The 21,410-nt window shown below is 36.0% G+C and overlaps 1 protein-coding gene across 1 annotated transcript in view; it reads right to left on the minus strand.

Annotated features, from left to right (window-relative positions):
• The window catches only part of Prim1 (DNA primase small subunit), a 160,025-nt gene that overhangs the window by 111,032 nt on the left and 27,583 nt on the right, over positions 1–21,410 (minus strand). The window contains exons 2-3 of the mRNA XM_090409175.1: positions 3,573–3,730; positions 1,447–1,621 (exon numbers count right to left, since the gene is read on the minus strand). Of these exons, the coding sequence (XP_090265301.1) occupies positions 1,447–1,621; positions 3,573–3,730 (333 nt within the window). The remainder of the gene's footprint in view (positions 1–1,446; positions 1,622–3,572; positions 3,731–21,410) is intronic.

The following is a 21,410-nucleotide window of genomic DNA, read 5'->3' on the forward strand; positions in this document are numbered from 1 at the left end:
TCAATTCATTCTCTTAATTTCCTTCGGCACTCTCAATATTCTGTGGTTGCCAATATTTGAGCAACCATTTTTGTGAATAGCATAACAATTACTTAATTGCTTGTACCCAGGACTGCTCATTATTTTTTCTTTAATTTTCAGTCACAGTTCATACAGATGTACTTAAACATTCATTTATGGAGTCATAAACATAAAGCCCAATCATCTAGACCATAGGTTGCCAAACTTTTTTTTGGGACACCACCCACTTTGCAAGACATAAATTTTGTAATGCCCCCCCCCCCCCATTATAACAGTTTGAATAAAACCATATTTCAAATATTTGAGACTGAATAAAACCATATTTCAAATACTCAATACTGTACTGTCGACATTTCTTCTTATATTCAGACATAATGAAGTAATAAAATTTGCAAAAATATTCACAAAATAAAAGATTTAATTTACACTTTGTATGACTCCACTTATCTATCACACTTTCGACTGATGATTGTTGGCAAAGCACACAAAAAATAATAAAACTTATTCCTAAACCACTGGTATTTGTAGATTTGAAATCTAGCCCAAATCGACTGGCATGCATTGACTTGTTTACGATACCATCGTACTCGTGCTTTGAGCAAGTCACTGCAAGTATCCATATTCCTGTCAAAACATGCTGAATTGAGTGAATTACCTATGTAATAGTTGACCGACATACTATTAGTTAAGGCACATCTGCTGCATGGATAGACTAAAGCCTGTATGGCACAATCAATTTTTACAATAGCAAAAAATGAATGAATTTTTTAAGTATATAAAAAATAGAAGTTAAAATATCCTGTATGACACGTTCAATTTTCTCATTGACATAGAAAATTGACATCTATTTCTATCTGACATGTTAAATTTTCAAATGATTAAATAATTGAAATAGAAAATTGATTAAAAAAATTGATCAAATTTTTATAAGATCAATATAAGATCAATATATAAGACAGGCATAAGATGAATTAAAATTCAATATTTAAGTTTTAAATGATTATCTAAGTGCAAAATCATGAAAATAATTAATTTCTTCTATAAAGAGCCACCGACCCCTAAACTGCCTGAACGTCCTCAAATGCTTCTGATCCCACTATAGCCCCCCAGAAGGCTTCACCGCCCACTTTGGGAACCTATGATCTAGACTATCTCTAACTTAGCATACTGTTACATTTGCAATTTTAATGAGTAATCTTAAAAGCATGTACAATAATCGGATTCAAGTTCAGACATTCCTAAATTACATCATGAAATAAACCAACCACATGATATTTTTACTTCTCAAGTAAGAGCAGCAGTTTCAATGGAATAAGTATTTGCTAATTAAATAAAACTGATTTTAATATAAACTCTTAGTTTCCAAGTGCTATTTAATAAACAAAATTGAATGAAAAAAATTTTTGTTAATAAGAAATTTTTTACCTCTTAAAGATCTGTCTAAAATCTTTACTGCAATAACAATAAATGGCCAGCAGTTTTCACATATATCAGCACCACTACAACATGTTCGAACATCATCATAATCTGTCATATCAATATCGAACACCAGTTCCTTTTCTAAAGGTTGAAAGGAAACACTTGCACGGTGTTCACGAGGCTGTAAAAAAGGAAAAGGAGTGATTGAATATTAATATAAGAGATTTATGACTTAAAGTCACACACTTCAATTATCACAGGAACACTTCTGTTTCAAGGAGTTGAATTTTGTGCAAAAGTTAAGTATGATAGCTATTTGACGAATTCAAGGAAAAACCTGCATGATTCTGAAGACATCTCAACAAAGATTGAAAAGAAACATTTATCTTTAATAATCATAACAAATAATCATAAGAAACTAAATATAACATTAACCAAAAGAAAATTGAATAGGTAATTCAATTTTTATTTTGGACAAATATTTACAGATGCCCTTAAAGAAATAAAAAGAATAGAGATAGCAAGAAAAGCTTTTATTGATATGAAAACTGTTCTAACATCCAGAGACATTAACAGACAGAAGAAAAAGATTAATAAAGTGCTATATCTGGTCAAGCCTTCTCTACAACAGTGAAACTTGGACTAAATAAAGAAGCAGAGAAAAAATTAGAAGATTTCAAAATGTGGACCATCAGAAGAATGTTGAAAATATCATCGACAGAGAAACTGAAAAATGAAGATGTTTTAAAGAAACCAAAAATTATTATTATTATTACATGACACCTCCAGGGAGTCCAATGACTCATTGAGGGAGGGCACCTACCTCCACAGCTCTCTGTCTCCACCATTCAATTCACCAACTACTACAACAACAATTATCTACACTAACGCCATCCACTGTCCACTACCACCACTAGTATTTTCATAGACAATCACAAACATCCATGCCCGAGGTGGGATTCAAACCCACAGCCTTTTGGCTGGAGAGCAGATACGCTGACCACTCGGCCAATGAGGCAGGCAAAAAAAATATTATGTAACACTTCCAGAGTCCAAAGACTCATCAAGGGAGGGCACCCACTCCACCACTCAATCCACCAACTACAACTAACCGCAACTACCATCATCATCTACACCAGTGTTTCCCAACCTTTTTGATGTCGCGGACCCCCCTGTAGCGAACATTAATTCAAAACCTGAATGAATTTTTTCTTTAATAAAGTTCTTCATTCAGGATGTAACACCAGTAATTCTTATCGGTTTTCTTATCCCATCCCATTCAAGTGGCATCTCCTATCTAGGAGGTTGACCAACATGATGTGACTCATGGTTAACTACGGGCATTATGACGTGATGAGGACCCTAATTCTTCTACATATTGTCGTTGGTATTCAGGGCTATAAATCTGTGTGTGTTCATGAAGCCAGTTTGCCTGTTCTGGGGCGATGAAAAACTCAAGTTTCCAGGTGAACCCCCCCACCACCACCATCTCCGTATGAGACATGCTAATTCACCTTTAGTTGAAAGAGACCATATAAAGGTTCTTCACGTCATAGATGGGAATCGAACCAAGGTCTTTCTGACCAAACAGCTTCATCTATATTGATTGAGCTACAGATGCTCTTGGTTTTCTTATCAAATCAGAGAATTTGCTTTGTAGGTGTAGTAATATTTTGTTTGAAAACAGTCAGCTTGGTTATTTGGTAATGTAGCCAATTCTCTAGTTATCTTGCCCTGGTAAGTCTGCTGCGTGTTTGGAAGTAAGTTTCTGCATTTGATGTTGCTGGATACATACTAAGTCAAATATATATATATCCAGTATATGCAGGTCACAATCTCAAAGTGATCAGTATCATAATCAGTCCCTCTATACTTTGCTATTCATCTACTGCATGTTGACAAGGTATCAGCAAATGGTCTATACGGATGTTTTCTGCAAGATAGGTGAAATCCATGTCACCATGGATCTTCTTGAGAAGGAATTATTGTGCTACTACTGACCATGTTTTTGCTGGCTGCAAAATAAACAATTAACACTATTCTCATTACAGATTTCATGGGTACTGTTATTCCTAAATGTAGGTTTAGACTATTATATATTAGACAATTATAATTATTTTACCAGAACTTACCCTTGATGTGTAAACTGCTCCAATATCAATCTTATGAGGAAATTTCTGTTGAATTTCCTTTTCCATTTCACTCTGATTAGTGAAAGACTGGTAACGGAGATAAATATCATCTTGCAGGGTGAATGAGAATTCTCGATGAATGAAATAATTTTTGTTCACTGAAAGTAAAGGTTAAAAATAATTCAACACTACCATCCATAAAGACTGACAGAAAAAAAATGACTATTTCAAAATAATAATTCTATTTTGTCTGCAAAACTTCTAAATAAATAAAACATATTAATTTTATGTTAAACTTAAAATCAATAAGATTAATAGAGACCTTATATTTCGCCATCATCAGGGATACAATGGCAAATTGTAAAAGAACACACACAAAACAATAAATGGAAAAAGATTGGAAAGTCCTTTCATTCACAGATTAGGCTGTGGACATCATATTTATTTACCATTTGTGTGGAACAAAGATCTGTATTTCTATCTCAGTGACATTAAAAGAAAAAGGGCAGACAAAACAAGCATATATCATTATAAAAGTTTCCAGATAAAAAGCAATCCATCATCACAAATTGCCTGGTCAGTTTTAGCCAGTAAAAACAATAGCAGATTTCTTAAAATATCCTCAGTAAATGGCAAGAGCAATTGCGTTTTTCTAAACTTTTCTATGCTATCTAAAAAAAAAAAAAATAGGCGATGCCTTAATTCTTGTGAATAAAGCGCTAAATCTATACTATACAGATAATTATTTACTAAAGGAGAAAGTCTTCTAGGCAGATACAGAATTAAAACATTAGATTTTGGCATGTTGTGACAGAAAGGAAGGAAAGCACTCAACAAAGATCAAGTCAAGCACTCATGCAAAATACTTTGCATTATATATATGTATAAAAAAAAGTGTTGTGTATTATGAGAGAGTATTTAGGCCTAGCAAGGTGCTAGTTTATATTCCTAATTAGGTTTAATGAATAAAGCACTGAGAAATAATTAAACACAAGTTAATCAGATCCTATATTTTGCCATCATCAGGAATACAATCGTAAATTGTAAAAGAACACACAAAACAATAAATGGAAAAAGTTAGACTGGAAGCCTAAAGTCTTTTCATTCAGCGAAATTAAACAGTGAACAGCACTTGATATATTCAATTTATGGAGTCAACTACCATTTTAGATTAAGAAAAAATTTCTTCTTCCTGAAATTAAGGGGATATTAAATCCCACATTATTTCAAAGCTGAATAAGAAACTCAAAGATAGGAATCCAGGAGTTTCATGCCGAATATAGCAAACTATAAAGTTTTGGCAATAAAAGTTGCCAAAACTTTTATAGTTTGCTATATTCGGCATGAAACTCTTGGATTCCTATCTTTGAGTTTCTTATTCGGCTTTGAAATAATGTGGGATTCAATATCTCCTTAATTTAAGTAATGTTACATCGCCGAAGTGAAGCCTATTATGAATTTTATGCCAAGTGGCCTGTTCTGGTCTCATTCCAATGCTTTCTTGGGCTTACAATTCTTCCTTCTTTTTACATTTATTTTATATCTTCACAGTATTTTCGGCAGTCTGCTAATGCCTGTTTGATTTAAAGGTTCTATCCATTTTTATTTATATTTATGGTTTAGTAGTTAATTGTTTTATATTCAGATTGTAAAATTTCATTTGCTTTATGGTCCTTACTTGGTATATCCAGTTGTTTTTCTGAGAAATTTTATTCCTGCTGTTTGAATGTTTTTCATCTTACTTTTTTATGGTCAATGTTTCACTTCCATATAGTTTGATTCTGATGTGTTTTTGTACCAGGGATGGCTTAAATATATTTATTATGCAATTTACTTAACAAAATCTATTATTTTAATTCATTTCAGTAAAATTATGGAAACTACAACTGTGTTAGGAATAATTAGTAACACGGTTGTAGTCTCCATAATTTTACTGAAATAAATTAAAATATTAGATTTTGTTAATTACATAATTTCGATTTTCATATTAAGGTCATCACCTGCAGTATACACATACGAGGGTGGTCTGAAAAGTTCTCGGCCTACCAATGAAAAAATGAATTTACAATTTCAAAATTATTTTTCTTTTTCAACATAATCTCCCTTAATACTAATACATTTATTCCCTCGATGCTCCAGCGGCATTATTCCTTCCCTGTGGTAGTTCTCAGTCAGTTCTGCAAAATATACCCCTCTACAGCTGTGCAATCACCTCTTGATTCAAAGAAAAACGCTGACTAGCGAGGAAGAGTTTTAGTTTTGGGAAGAGACAGAAGTCAGAGGGAGTCAAATCTGAGGTATAGGGTGGATGTTCCAACAATTCATAGTGCACATCCCTTAAATTTTCCATTGCCAAAACACCTTTGCAGGCAGGTGCATTGTCCTGATGAAAGATGATTTTTTTCCTTCTGCAAACCAGGTCTTTTCTCATGAATATTTTTGTCTAGTCTGCTTAAAAGATCGGAATAATATTCCCTGGTTATTGTTTTATCCTTTTCAAGATAATTAATAAACAAAATCCTTTAGCAACCCAAAACACCAATGCCATGACCTTTCCTGCTGATGGAACCGACTTTGTCTTCTTTGGCACTGAACAACCAGTTCTGTCCACTGTTTTGACTGCTGTTTGGATTCTGGCATGCAATGCTTTGCAATTCTTCACGCAAAATATATCCTACATGTTCTTTTGAAATGCCTATAGTTTCAGCAATTTCACGCAATCTGACTTGCCGATCGTCCAATACCATATCATGCACTTGATCAATGATTTCTGGTGTTGTTACACTTTTGGGACTCCCTTCGTGTGGATCATCTTCAAGGCTGGTATGGCCATGTTTAAACTCGGCAGCCTATTTCTTAATTGTCGAAAATGAAGGAGAAGAATGCCCATAAACTTTTATGAACTGTGAATGAACTTCTCTTGCCATTAAACCTTCTTTTACAAAGAATTTTATAACTGCACAATACTCAATTTTATCCATTTCAAGGGATACAGATAACTCTTTTGTTTCAGACAGCTGTATAAAACAAACTACTAGATAGAATGACATATATAAAAAGACAAGCAATATTATATTTCAAACATTATTCTACTTGCCTGACCTCTAGTGGGGAGAAAAACTACATTAAAGCTATATTCTATTTATAATATCAGAGAACAACTTTACATAGATAGTTTTAATACAGCAAAAGTGGAGACCTAATCCATAATTTAACATGAGTATTGTTATATTAGAGTTAAGATCCTAGATTACTTACAGTCTTAATTATAATTAACTCTTAGACCAAAAGATTATGTGGGTAGAATATGTGCCATCCATATTCTTGGGATTTTTAGACCACCATTATTGTTAAGATCAGGGTGGTTAATAACAATTTCACAAGCCTCCACATTTTGGTGCGATGTAAACAACAGTCCTTTCCTGTCAATTCTACGTAAAGTATTCAAGGCACAATCTTCGTGAAAAATGACTACAGCAAAAATACTATCAACAAAATTCTTCACAAGACTCTACTTAAAAATAAAAATAAACTATATTACAATAAACTGTAGCCATTCCATACATTCAAGGAATATCAGACAAAATAAACAGAATATTATAGAAATACAACCTTAATGGCATCTTTAAATCTCTTGCAAAATTAAAGAACTTATTCAGCTCATCCAAGGATCCACTTCTGCCGCTGGCCCACCCTGGACTATACCACATTCATTGCACCTGTGATCTGTCCTATATAGGTGAAATAGGATGCACAATTCCTATCCAAAAAAAGTAACATAAATGGCACATCAAATTTCACAACTATGGTAAATCTCTGGCATTTGTGATCATGTCCTGAATTTTCATTCATTCATTCATCAGTGGCTTTAACAGACACTTAAGCATCAACTGCCTTGAAGTATTCTTGGATTTTCTAACCACAATATGAGTAAAAGGCGGTTATACTTATGCCTCCAAGTATTCTTGTCTGTAAATTGCATGTGTTTCTACTGGCCAGTTTGCCTGCTCTGAGGGATGAAAAACCCGAGTTTCCAGGAGAAAAAACCCTCTCTACCTCTGTATGAGCCAGCTAATTCACCTATAGTCAAAAGAGACTAGATAAAGGTTCCTCATGTCACCGACGGGAATCGAACCCAGGTCTTTCCAGCCAAAGGGCTTCTTCTATACTGCCTGAGCTACGGAGGCTCATAATCAGTGATGAGCTATGGAAATTTTAACAAAGGGCTCACATCGTCGAGCCAAACAAACAAAAAAAAAAACTACACCAACACCATCTATCGCTGACTGCCACCACTAGTATTTCCAGAGACAATCACAAACATCCATTCCCACGACGGGAGGATGTTTGTGAATGCTAATGGATGTTCGCAGGTTGTTTATAAACAAAATAAATTTGTTTTGTTTGCGACAGAAGTTTTTATGACAAACAATCTATAAATAATACATAAATATTATCTAAACACAATAATATTGAAATACGTTATATTTCTCTTTTGTTTTTATACTTCAAGTGATAATCAACGGTACCAATCAAGGGACATTATTTTATAGTCCTATTTATTTATATGAGACTACCAAAGGTGAATTCTTATTTGTAAAATGGTAGTAACTATAATATTTTATTTAATAAAATCACTTTCGAAACTATGAGACGTTTTTACATGAAAAAAAAAAAAAAAAAAAAAAAAAACCTCACTGTCTGGTGCACATTTACCCAGAAAAAACTCTCTCCTTTACAGGTTAACATTTACAAACAATTACTTTAAGGAAATACTTATGACAACAACTGCCACACCTTATTTCCTCCTTCACGTCTTGTGTTCTTCTAAGAGGATCTATAGCCGAGCGATGATTTTCTAGAAAAGATTTGACATAGGGATTCGGATTAAATTCATTCAAGGGTTTCCCATTTATACATATTGTCATTAAATCCGAAGTATGTTATAGTGAGAGAATATCTCTTCGTTGTTACGATGTTATTCATCACACTAAAAGCTCGTTCGGCTTCAGCACTGCAAACTGCAATTGTTGCCATAAACGCTTTGGATTTTTTCGCCACGCTGGGAATTTCGTTTTGTAACTTTCCAGTCAAAGCCATTTCCACTAAATCTCTAAAAATCATTCATTTTAATTTCATATTTCAAAATAAAATTTAAAGATCTTATCTTTTTTTTTTTCTTCTAACCATGGACACGTAACTTCTTCCATACTCCATGTTTCAAAATAACATACATTTAAAATGTTTTTGAGTTCTTCATCTTCCAAATCCTCATAATTTTCATTTTTAAGTTTAAAATTTCTTTGCTGCATTAATCTATCCTTTAAAGACATTATAAGAGAGTTTAGTAATGTTTCTCGCGGTAGTGTGTGAAATCTGATTTTGTTTTCAATTGCTGTTCCTTCAAATTGTTTTGATTTTAACATGGTATCAATTTTAGATTCACAAGAACCTACAGAATTTTTAAAATCATTAATTGCATTAATTGTTCACATGATTAAGAAGTTAGCCCTTATAATACTTACATTGCAACTTTGTAGAGCTTCTGACAGATATGATAATTCCTGTAATATATCAATCATTAATACTAGATCTTTTAAAAATTCAAATTGAGAAGTCGGTTTAAAAAGCCCTTATATTTATTGTTCGATGCAAAATGCTTGCATAAAGCTGGATAATTTCTCCACACAGCAAGAGCCGTTCGAAATTGCAAGCTGCCCATTGTGGTCCAAACACATGGCCGATCTTTAAAATTTCGATACCAAGGTCTTTTGCAATTGTATTTAATTCTTGTTGATGTTTTGGTGATTGATGATGAAAAGCATATAATTTATCCATAAATATTTCAAAATGATTTATTTCTTTAATGTTTTTTATCGAATCGTCTAATGCTAATTGTAAACGATGAGCTATGCAATGCCAAATCACAATGTTGGGAAATTTTTGTGGAAGTCTGATTGCAACACCTGATTTGTTTCCTAACATTACACTAGCTCCATCAGAACAAAATGCAATGAAATGATTTTTTATATAGTTATCAGAAAATCCATATCAATTTAAAGTAGCAATTACAGTAGCCTGTATACATTCCACGGTGGTATTTTCTAGTTCTACAAGATTATTAAACAAGAAGAACAAGACAAATTGTCATATATGATTAGTAGTATTCCCCCCCCCCCCCATCTATCCCTTTTGTCATTCCTAAAAATAGTATATTCATTGTGCTCAATCCCAGTTACCACATCTGGTTTTGACAGCTAGGTTTCACTAATGCCAACAATCTTGGGCTACACTGTATTCAATAAAGCAACGAACTCGACTCCTTCGTTTCTGATGCTCCTGGCATTTGTGTATAGACATAACAAATTACCACCTAGCCTATTCTTATAATTATATATGTAATCTATGTGACCTTATTGTAGAACTTTCTCTTTTCCCTCCCCAGACATACTCCAAAAATCCAAACCCAAAGCATTTCATCTTTCTTTCCCTTTCTTTTTTTATAAGGAATAAAATATAAAAAACTTGTTTGGTATAATTTTTGGGGTGTCTGTTGTGAGATATTTGTTTTAGTCTACTAAAATGATTTCTCTTCTGCCTGGCCCATTTTGGGGTTCTGGCAGTGGGTTAAAAAAAAAAAAAAAAACCTTACGTTTCAGTATGGTTTTGGGACATCTGAGTTTTGCAAGGTCATACTCACTGTAGTCTACCACTTGGTGGAGTAGTGAGTTAGGGTGGATAGCAGCATTTGGAAGGAATTTTGCAGCCTTTTATTATTAAGAGAGACCTCCAGGGAGTTAGAGACTCATCGAGGGAGGCCACATACTACACACACCAGCTATTATACTTATTCTTGAATTCATTCGCACTGCTTGCATTCACAACATCCAATGGCAATCCATTCCAATCACACACCACCTTATGAGAGAAAAATCTAGCCCTCACCACTTCTTAGCGGCCTTCATTCTCGGCTTCCAAGGATGCCCTCTCGTCCTTTCACCACCCTCCATAAATTGAAAAATTCCATCGATTGAAATCCTGTATGACCCTTGACTTTGTAAGTCTCGATCATATCTCCCCTCTTTCTCCTGTTAGTCTACAAATTCTCAATCTGTCTTCATGCTCAGTATTCCACAATCCTGATATCATTTTTAACACTCTCCTCTGTACTCTCCCCAATATATCAGAATCACAACGGAAACTAGGAGACCAGACCTGCGCACAATAGTCCAAGTGAAGTCATATCAAGGCCTTATAAAGAGGCAAAATAGCATCCTTATCTTTACATGTCAAGGTTCGTTTCCACATTGCAATTATCTTTTGAGTTGTATTTGCAATCTTTGCCACATGACCCCCTGAACTTCAACTTCCTATCTATTAACACCAAGATCCCTAGCCTCATCAGTTTCTTCTAGCCTAATCCCACCAATATAATATGACATTGGATATCTAATCATGCCGATGTGAATGACTTTACATTTACTGACATTCATTTTCCCATGCCCACAATTCCAGCCTATTCAAATCATTCTGCAAGTATATCAGCAGCATTCCTGATTACCCTACCTATCTTTAGTAAACCCATGTTGTTCATCACAAAATAGAGATTCACTGTCAACCTATTTCTGAATGCGAGCCCTGACCAATTTTTTCAAAATCTTCACCACCCCTCCTGAGATACCAATCGGTCGATAGTTATATACCGGCCTTTTCGCATAGGAAAGTTTGGATCTAAGAGATACCAGCTTCTCAGTAAAGCTGTATCTTTCATACAAACAAATCATGGTGTGTTAATTCTTTTCGTAAACATTTTTTTTGGATTGTCTGTAGTTTGCTAACATTTGAATCTGCTGCATGAGTCTCCACACAGGTGAGCTATACATTAAGAATGGCATAACGAGCATCTTCTATAGCAGCAATTTAAGTTCTGTACTTAGCAAGCTACAACAATTCAGTAATGGGTATAGCTGCAACGTTGCCCTATTTGCCTTTTGAGCAGACATGATAGATACGAGTTGTAAAGAAAAGTCCTTTATCTAGTTGTAGCCTTAAGTAGTTGGTTACTGGTTGCAATGAAACATGAGAACTTTGCCCTCTGGGGACACTTGTGAATATCACTGCAATGCTCTGCATTAGCATCAATTCATGATTTTTTATATCACTGTTCTAGTAATGATACTGTGTTTTTGCAGTTTTTTAGTAGCCAATCTAGGTTGAAAGAAACAGACCATTATTGCAGTATTCTGTGTATAGGGCCATTGTTTATGTTTTCATGTACAACTATGCATTGTTTATGATTTCATGTACAACTATGCATGGGATATCAGCCATATGGATAGCAAAGAGCAGATGTCTAAAGGCAACATCACTGTGGGCACCCTGGTGGATACCAACAGCGATGTTGCCTTCAGACAATAATTCCCTGTAGCTTAACTTGGAGTTTGCAATCGCTGGGATATGATTTGGTAAGTTTGACCAAGTGAGAATCTAGCTTGCAGAAGTTTAAAAATTAGTCCATTGTGCCATGTTTCTTGAAGGATTTAGCAATATTCAAGAAGATCACCCCTGTGTGCTGCATCTAGTTGAACCTATGCTGAATGTTTTCCACAACTCTGATATCTTATTCTGTGGAATGATTTCTGAAATCTCATTCTTGATGAACTAAATCCAAATTTAGTTCATCAAGAATGAGATTTAATTCTTTAGTGACTTTCTACAGTCTTATTAGTATTACCCTCTCAGCTATGTTTCCTTGGCAGGAAGCAGACTGAGTAGGCAATAGTTTTAGGGAAGGTGGGCTGCTTTTCCTGGTTTTGGGATTAAGATTACATCTTCTTCTTTCCATCATGCAGGGAAGTAGTGATATCTTAATACTGCATTAACAATAGCAACAATGATTTTGTTAGAAATCCCATTTGGGCCTGGTGCTTTCCTATTCTTAAGTTTGGTGATGATTTCATGTACCTCAGTGGGTGATGCAAGTTGGATAGGGTTTATGTACTCTACATTTTTGCATACAATATACCCAGGTGTGCACTTTACTGATCAAGCTCAATCCACATGGGTGTAGTCTGGACTACACTGCTGCCATAAGCAGTTGGCAAAGGCTTCGACTTTGTCAAAGTTATAGTAAACTAGACTACGTTCACCCATGGATTGCTGGGAGTGGTTTACAGTCTGTGTGTAGCACTTTGCTGATTTTCCAAAGCATCTGGTCCTCTGTGTTTAAGGATTGAAGGTTTGTTTCCCACTATTGATTTTGATAGTTTTTAAACACATATTGAACTTCCTTTATAGCCCTGCTGAATGCTTCTTGGTGTTCTGGGGCCAGCATTTTATGGTATTGGTGCCTGGCTCTGTTCTTTTCATGTATCAGATTATTAATCTCATCCTAGGTTCACTGTATTCCTGGTAGCAATGATGTCATTAAGGGTTACTGTTTCGATTTGTAGTTCTACTGTGTGCTTAAAGTTCAGGTCTCCTGTTAAGCACTGCTTCATTTACATCTAGAATTTCAGTAAAATCGATTCCAGAAATGTTTGTTTGGACCTCTATGATTTCTATGCTGGTGGTGGTATTCACTTTTCACTATTCTTTTTCAGAAGTCAGTTGGAGTTTGTAAGTGGCACATCCACAGTAGCAGCTGGCCACATGGCTGAGACACATTAGACTCTTTCTTCCTCCATCTCAATACTCAGCACCCTGGAATCCAGTTCATTTAAAAAAAGAAAATACCAATAACCTGTCTTTTTTACATACTCTAATTGTGCATCTTCCCAATGGCACCCCTTTCTTTCTTAGTTTACAGAAAACTTACCCACCCACCCACACAAGTAAATTATTAATATTATTATTTTTAGGAGAGCTCCAGGGAGTCAGGGACTCATTGAGGGAGGCCACATAATACATGCATCTGCTATTATACTTGTTCTTCAATTCACTCACACTGTGTGCCCACACAACATCCAATGGTAATCCATTCCAATCATGCACCACTCAATGACAGAAAAATCTAGCCCTCAACCCCTTCTTAGCAGCATTCAATCTCAGCTTCCAAGAATGCTCTCGTCCTTTCCCAACATTACATAAAATGAAAAATTCCATCAACTGAAATCCTGTATGAGCTTTTCAGAACTTTCTAGTCTCAATCATATCATCCCACTTTCTCCTGTTTGCTAGTGTCTGCAATGTATAAATTCTCAATCTGTCTTCATAATCTGTATTCCACATTCCTCAGAGCATTTTTAACTCTCTCCACTATAATAAATTTAGTTTAATCCTTTATCCAAGTGTTAGCAAACAAAGTTTGCACCTGAAGATACTTCAAGACTGAGGCAACTCGTAGCAAAATGACCTCTCCATTGCTTCTGCCTTGTATCTCCACTTCTGGGCCTGGCTCCAACTGACGAGACCTCAATAAAGGTCAAAACTGGTCTGGGTAGTGGCCCTTCCCTTAATGCATATACATATCTGCAAGGAGATGCTTTGCATTATGGGAGATACTGAGACAGGAATGATGAGAGCTTGGACCACCTTCACAACGAGTTGCCTCAGTCTTGAAGTATCTTCAGATGCAAGCTTTATTTGGTAACATTTGGATAAAGGATTAAACTAAATTTATTATAGTCTAACCAAGTGGAAAATAAACTTTCAACATCTTTCTCTGAATCCAGAGTAATTTAATAATTAGGTGGTACAACTTTTGGCAACTCGTATAAGTAAAGATGACCTCTCCATTGCTTCTGCCTTGGTATCTCCACTTCTGGGCCTGGCTCCCACTGATGAGACCTCAATAAAGGTCGAAACCAGTCTGGGTAGTGGCCCTTCCCTTAATGCATAGCATTATACATATCTGCAAGGAGATGTGTTTTGCATTATGGGAGATACTGAGACAGGAGTGATGAGAGCTTGGTACACCTTTGCTACGAGTTGCCTCATTCTTGAAGTATCTTCAAGCACAAACTTTCTTTGCTGACACTTGGATAAAGGATTAAACTAAATTTATTATAGTCTAACCAAGTGGAAACTAAACTTTCAACTCTCTCCCCTATATCAGAATCACAATGGAAACCAGGAGACCAGACCTGTGCACAATAGTCCAAGTGAGGTCTTATCAAAACCTTGTAAAGAGGCAAAATGACATCCTCATCTTTACATGTCAAAGTTCACTTCAGCATTGCAATTATCTTTTAAGTTGTATTTGCAATCTTTGCAACATGGCTCTAAACTTCAGCTTCCTATCTACTAACACTCCAAGGTCCATGGCCTGATCAGTTTCTTCTAGCATAATCCCACCATTATAATAAAACAATTCCTGATAGATATGAAAAATTACATCATTACGAACTTCCTATCTACAATTTTCCTCCAAATCAATCTGTTACTTGCCAAGACTCCAACATTATCAGATCTTATATTTCTATTTTCTAAGGCACTTTTTACTGTATCGTTTTCCTGCCAACCTGGCAGAGAACACTTGTTTTGCTAATCTTTCTTCTCCCATTCTGTTTAAGTGACCATACCACCTGAGATTAGCTCTGCTAATGCATTCCTGGATGCTGAAAATGTCAAGTTCTTTCCTAATATCCTCGTTTTTAATAGGATATTGCCATTGATGCCATCTGTTCATGCCCCTAATCTTTCTCAGGACTCTCATATCTGCAGCCTCTAGTCTTTGGTCAAGTGTTTTACTTCTGACCCAGCTCTCAGATCCATAAGTTAAAATTGGCTCAAATACTCTCCAGCTAATTTAGTGTTTGGGCTAATTTCTCTCACACTGTGAGATATAAATATAAATCAAAATAAATTTATTCAGTTGAATTCCCACCATACCAGCTTTGTTGATTCCGTTGACTATTTCCATATTTAATTTACCATCTTCACTAAAAATCATGCCTAATGTTTTACTTGTTCTATAGGTTCTCCATTCAGAATGCAGTTGATATTTTCAATGTCCTTGTCTTTTTAGTGCTGATCCTCATACCATATCAATTACAACAGTTATTCAATTTAATCTTGTAGACTTGTAGCAGATTTATTTCTAAATATAACATCATCTGCATAAAGCAAAATAGGAGATTAACATCTCCCATTCTGATATCAGTTTAATACCACTTTCCTTCATAATATGATCCATATAGACAATGAATAACAGAGGGAATAATGTACATCCTTGTCTGACACTAGATTTAACATTAAACCACCTTCTTACACTTCCTTCAATTCTAAGTGCTGACTTACAACTCAAATAAAGACTAAGTATTGCTTGATATAATGCCAAATTAACACCAAATAACTGTAGCATTTGAAATAGCTTCTTTCTTGGCACCTTGTCATATGCCTTTTCCAGATCTACAAAACTTAAATACAGATCTCTGTTATATTCCAATGATTTCTCAACTATTTGTTGTAAAGTGAAAATCTGATCCTGATAGCCTCTATTTGGCCTGAATCCAGCTTGTCTTCACCAAGCTTCTCTTCCACAATCCTTCTCAACTGTTTCTCAAGTATACTTACATATATCTTACCAGGAACACTCAGTAGAGAAATACCTCAGTAATTCTCACATTCAGTTTTATTTCCCTTTTTATATACTATGAGAGCTCTACTCCAATCTTCTGGAATTTGTCCCTCTGTTCAGGCCTTCTAAACTATGCAGTGCAGCCACTGCAAGACTTTTTTACCTCCATACTTGAGCATTTCTGGTCAGTGTTTTTTATCACTGGGCTGTCATCACTGCTTGTTTCATTTAGCAATATTTCGAAGTAATTACTCCATACTTCAAGGATATCTTTTTCTCCCATTTTCATGTCACCTTTATCATCTGTAATTCCTTTTACAGCACTCTTTCCTCCATTTCTGAGCTTCTTCAACAACCTCCAGAATATCCTGCCACCTTCTCGATATTTATTTTCTATGTTCTTACCAAAGTCCTCCCATGACTTTTGTTTAGCTAGTTTTATAGTGTTTAGCTTTCTTGTATTCGTCTCTGTATTCTCTTAGAGCACAAGCTGCCTTATTTGCCAGGAACTTTTGATATGGTTTCTTCTTTTCTTTTACTGCCTCTTTAACTTCCTGTTCGCCATGGAGTTCTGATTTTTCTATCCTTACAGATAACCTCACCACATGCCTCTCTGGTTGAATAAATCAGTGTTTTCTTCAGTGCTTGGCACTGAATCTCCATATTTATCATATAGAAACTTAAATCCTTGCCACTCCTTGCATTAACAACACATTCTGTAATGTGTTCCATTCACTGACAATTCTCCATATACAGGGTGTTCGGGATAAATTTGACAGTTTCGTAAGGAAAAAGAAAATCTTCTTTGTATCTATTAAATTTAATGAATTGACAAAAAAACATTACAGGCAGAGTTAATTACAATACTATCAACAAGATTTACTCAAAATAACCACCATTAGCATCGATCACAGCTTCAATTCTGCTTCGGAACCTCGAACAAGCTGATGCTACAGTCTCCCTGGGAAGGGCCGCAAAAACTGTTTTAATTTTATCCATTAACTGGGCTTTTGTATTACTGGAAGTGCGATTGGTGTCTTTTTCAACTGCGCCCCATACAAAATAATCCATGGGGTTAAGGTCTGGGGAGTTTGGAGGCCAAACATTTGGACTGGTGAAGTCGTAGAAATTTTCAGACAACCATTTTTGACTTTTCCCAGAGGTGTGGCAAGGGGCCGAATCCTGCTGCCATACATACGGCCTACCATTGGCTACCCTTGTTATCCAGGGCTTGACTACAGTTAGCAACTCCACGAACAAAGCCCGAATTCCAATGCCAGGGTTATTCAACACCTGTTCCTGCAGATTTGCGAGGAATTCTGCTGTACGAACGCAATCAGATCGTCTGCTAGGGATCTTTCTTCTTGCTACATCCTCGTAGTCACCATTGCAAGTCTCTAGTTCATGCCTGATTGTTTTTACTGTATTCAGGGAGCATTGGGCAGCAGTCGTAACATCCTTATTTTGATGGCGGGCACGAATCATCATGATACAAGTTATTCTCTTCCATGATTCAGGTGGGTTCCAGCTATCCATCCTTTCTGACATCTTGTATGTGAATGAAGAAGGGTCCAAACTTTTAAATGAAGAGAAGTGTGTGTTAATACATGTAACTTACGGAAAAATATAATTAATTATAAATATGTCAAATTTATCCCGAACACCCTGTATATAAAATCTATATATAGAGATTCACCACACTTTTACATAACTTCCAAGGATGACCTCTGGTTCTTCCCCTCTCACTATCAAATTTTTCATAATCCCTTCTGGATTAATCTGATAAAATCCTCTCACTAACTTAAATGTCTCTATCATATCACCTGTCTTTCTCCTATCCACCAAACTCTGAAATCCACATTTCTTCAAACTCTCTCTCCATAGCCAGCATTTCAAAATCCTGATATTGTTTTAGTCACTTGCCTCTGGATCCTCTCCAGTCTCATCACATTGAAAACCTGGTGACCAGATCTAAGAACAACAGTCAAAGTGTGGCCTGACGAGTACCTCATACAGTGGTACAACAACTTCCTTATCCCTACATGTTAGAGTACTTCTTATCATAGCCACACTACAATGTGCAGCCTTTGGAACTAGTAATATGCCCTCTAAACTTTAGCCTACTGTCAACCATCACTTCCAAATCTCATCCACTTCCTGCAGTATGGCACCATTGATATATTACTCAGCCTTATATTTCTGCATTCAAAAATGCAACACCGTGCACTTATTGATATTAAAACTACAATCCCATTCTCTTGTCTAAGTAAAAAAGTATATTCAAATCTTCCTGAAGGGAATTAACATCAGCAGTGCTACTTATAATTCTTCCCAGCTTTGCATCATCAGCAAACAACTTAAGATCCTCAGTCAATCCACATGATATATCATTTACAAACAAGTTAAACAGCAGTGGCCCAAGAACAGAACCCTGGGGCACCTCACTGGTTACCCTCCTTTTTTGAGATATTGCTCCATCATACACAACCTGCTGGTATCATTCAGAGAGCCAATCTCCAATCCATCTAACCAATACACTATCTATTCCCATCCTCTGCAGCTTGTACACCAACTTATCATGTGGTAATCTATCAAACGCTTTTGCAAAGTTTAAGAATATCACTGTATATGATTCTCCCTTATTTAACAAACTTGTCACCTTATCATAAAATGCAAGTAAACTGCTAAAACAGGACCTATCCTTTACAAATCCATGCTGCCCATCATAAAGAATGATATGTCCATCAATCTAATTCTGTATTCTATTCCTTACCAATCTCTCCAACACCTTGACCACAACTGCAGTTATACAGACTAGCCTGTAGTTGGAGACTTCTGTTTTAGAACCATGCTTTTGGAATGGTACTATTTTGCCTTGAATCCACTCCTTAGGAACCTACCCACTGCAAGACTTTCATTACATAACCAGGTCAAGGGCATAACCAACAGTGTGCACATTCCATAAAAATACATGGTGATACGTCATCCATTCCCATAGCCCTATTCATATCTGATACACCTCTTTCTTTCACTTCCAATTCTCCTAATACTTGCCTCTTCTATATACTGCACAGCATCAGTTACACCAGTATGATATATGCTGATAAAGTGCTTGTTCAATAATTCCACTATATCTTTTGCAACTGTTAGTCTGCTGCTATGACTATCCACCAATGTTAATATGCCATAATTATTCTTCCTCTTGCTTGCCACGTAGCGGAAAAATTCCCTTGAGTTAACCTTGGCTTGACCAGCCAATCTTCTCTCATACTGCATCTTTTCTTTCTTTACCACGCTCGTCACCTTTCTAGCCTGCACTTTATATTCTTCATGGATCCGATCACCACCAACTGTCTTGTACCTCCTCTATAACATTTTCTTTTCCAGCACAGCTTGTTTGATTTCACTATTCATCCATTTCACTCTTACTCTATTTGCTCACTTAACCCTTGGTATGCAGTCATACATTGCTTTTGTCAGACGCTGCCTTGTGAGTTTCCATGGATTGTCAACATCTTTTCTGCTCAGCTCATTTACCCAACATAATGATGCTAACTGACTACAGAGCTTCCTATAATCACCTGCTTTATACTTTCACATGTATCCATTTTTGGCAGTAACCTTTTCTTGTTTCATCACTTCCCAAACAAGTACCTCACGATCACTCTCACCTACCGGCGGCAGCATCAACACTTCATTAACAACTACATTTTGTGAAGTTATCACCAAATCCAAATCATTCAAGCCTCTAGTTGCTTCAATCACACGCTGCTTAAAATACTTATTTCTCAGAAATTCGACAAACTCGTTCTCCTTGTTCCCATACACTATTTCCTCCTTCCAGTCTATATTCCTGTAATTAAAATCCCCCATCAGGATCACCTTTTTACATACCCAACTAATTTGCCTAAACATTTCACAATCAGTATTCTCTGCAATCCCAGGCCTATAACAGTGTCTTATCAGATATACTAACCTGTTTATTTCAACTTCACACCACACAGATTCAAAATCTGTGCATGGACTATAAACTTCTCACTTTCCAGACACAATTCCTCTGCAATCATTAACAGCATTCACCCTCCTCTTTTCATAATTTTATCCTTCCAGAAAATTATATATCCTAATTCTATTCCCCACATCACATCGCATCCTCCTCAGACAACCAAGTTTCACTTATGCCAATTATTTTTGGACATACTATTCCAATCAATGCAACAAACTCAGCTCTCTTGTTTCGAATACTCCTTATATTTGTGTATAAAGATAATTCTTGTGTGTTTGAGACAATTCTACCAGCACTAACATTCTCTATTCTAGCTGCTATACATCTCACTCTCTTCGGTCTGACCACTCCCGTTTCCCTGATCCTGACTCTGATTTCCATTCCTACCTGTCTCATCCTCACCTTTATGTATTGAATCATCTTGTGCTGCTGCAACCACATCAACTTCATATCCATCTTCCTCCTGCTGTACAATCTGTTGATTTGTGCTATCCTGCTTCACAGGTAGATACTGTTCATTTGCTACATTATCTTCTTGACTGTGTGTCCTCTCAGAAAACAACAGACTTTCTAAATGCCCAACACCAAACCCATTCAAATGTTTCAAATTATTCAAATATCCATCAGCTTTATACCATTCCAACTTACCTTCAAATTGACTCCACAGATTTACAACTTTAATCCCCTTTTGTCTCACACAAGTGTTCAGCCTTCTCAATTTACTGTTGTCATCTGGGCGAGATGACTATGCCTTTTCCAATAACACTATTCTTTTTTACCTGCTGCAACAACTTCAAGTGTCTATCAACATTCTTTTTCTCCTCAATTAAGTCATTTGTGCCCATGACTAACACTAATATTGATGCCCAGCATTTCCTTTTCTGCAGTTATTTGCTTCATTGTTCCACCAGGAAAGCATGTATTGTGCACTTTATTAGTAATCACACCTCTAATGATCGAGTCCCCATACACTGATATATGACTATCCTTTGATTCTTTCTTCCTCCTCCTCATTATCATCAGCCAATCTCTCCTTTAGATGTTTAATATCCTCTTCCACATGTTTTTTTTTTTTACCTTTCATTTTCACTAACTCCTGCCTAAGCTCTTCTACTATGCTTCCAATGTTTGCTCCCATTTCTAATTGCTCTAATCTATCCAGACACTTTTCACACATACATTAATGCTTTCCTTCTTCTTCACACAAACAGTCCACAAATCTTTCACATTTTTCGGTGCAATACACATAACAGTTTTCGCAACACATCCATTGAGAAAAATCCACAGCAGAGCCAGACTTTCGAACAGAAGT

The sequence above is a fragment of the Typopeltis vanoorti genome, chromosome 2 (genome assembly GCF_054136105.1).
Source record: "Typopeltis vanoorti isolate ZY-2024b chromosome 2, IOZ_Tvanoo_1.0, whole genome shotgun sequence".
In the NCBI taxonomy this organism is placed as follows: Eukaryota; Metazoa; Arthropoda; class Arachnida; order Uropygi; family Thelyphonidae; genus Typopeltis; species Typopeltis vanoorti.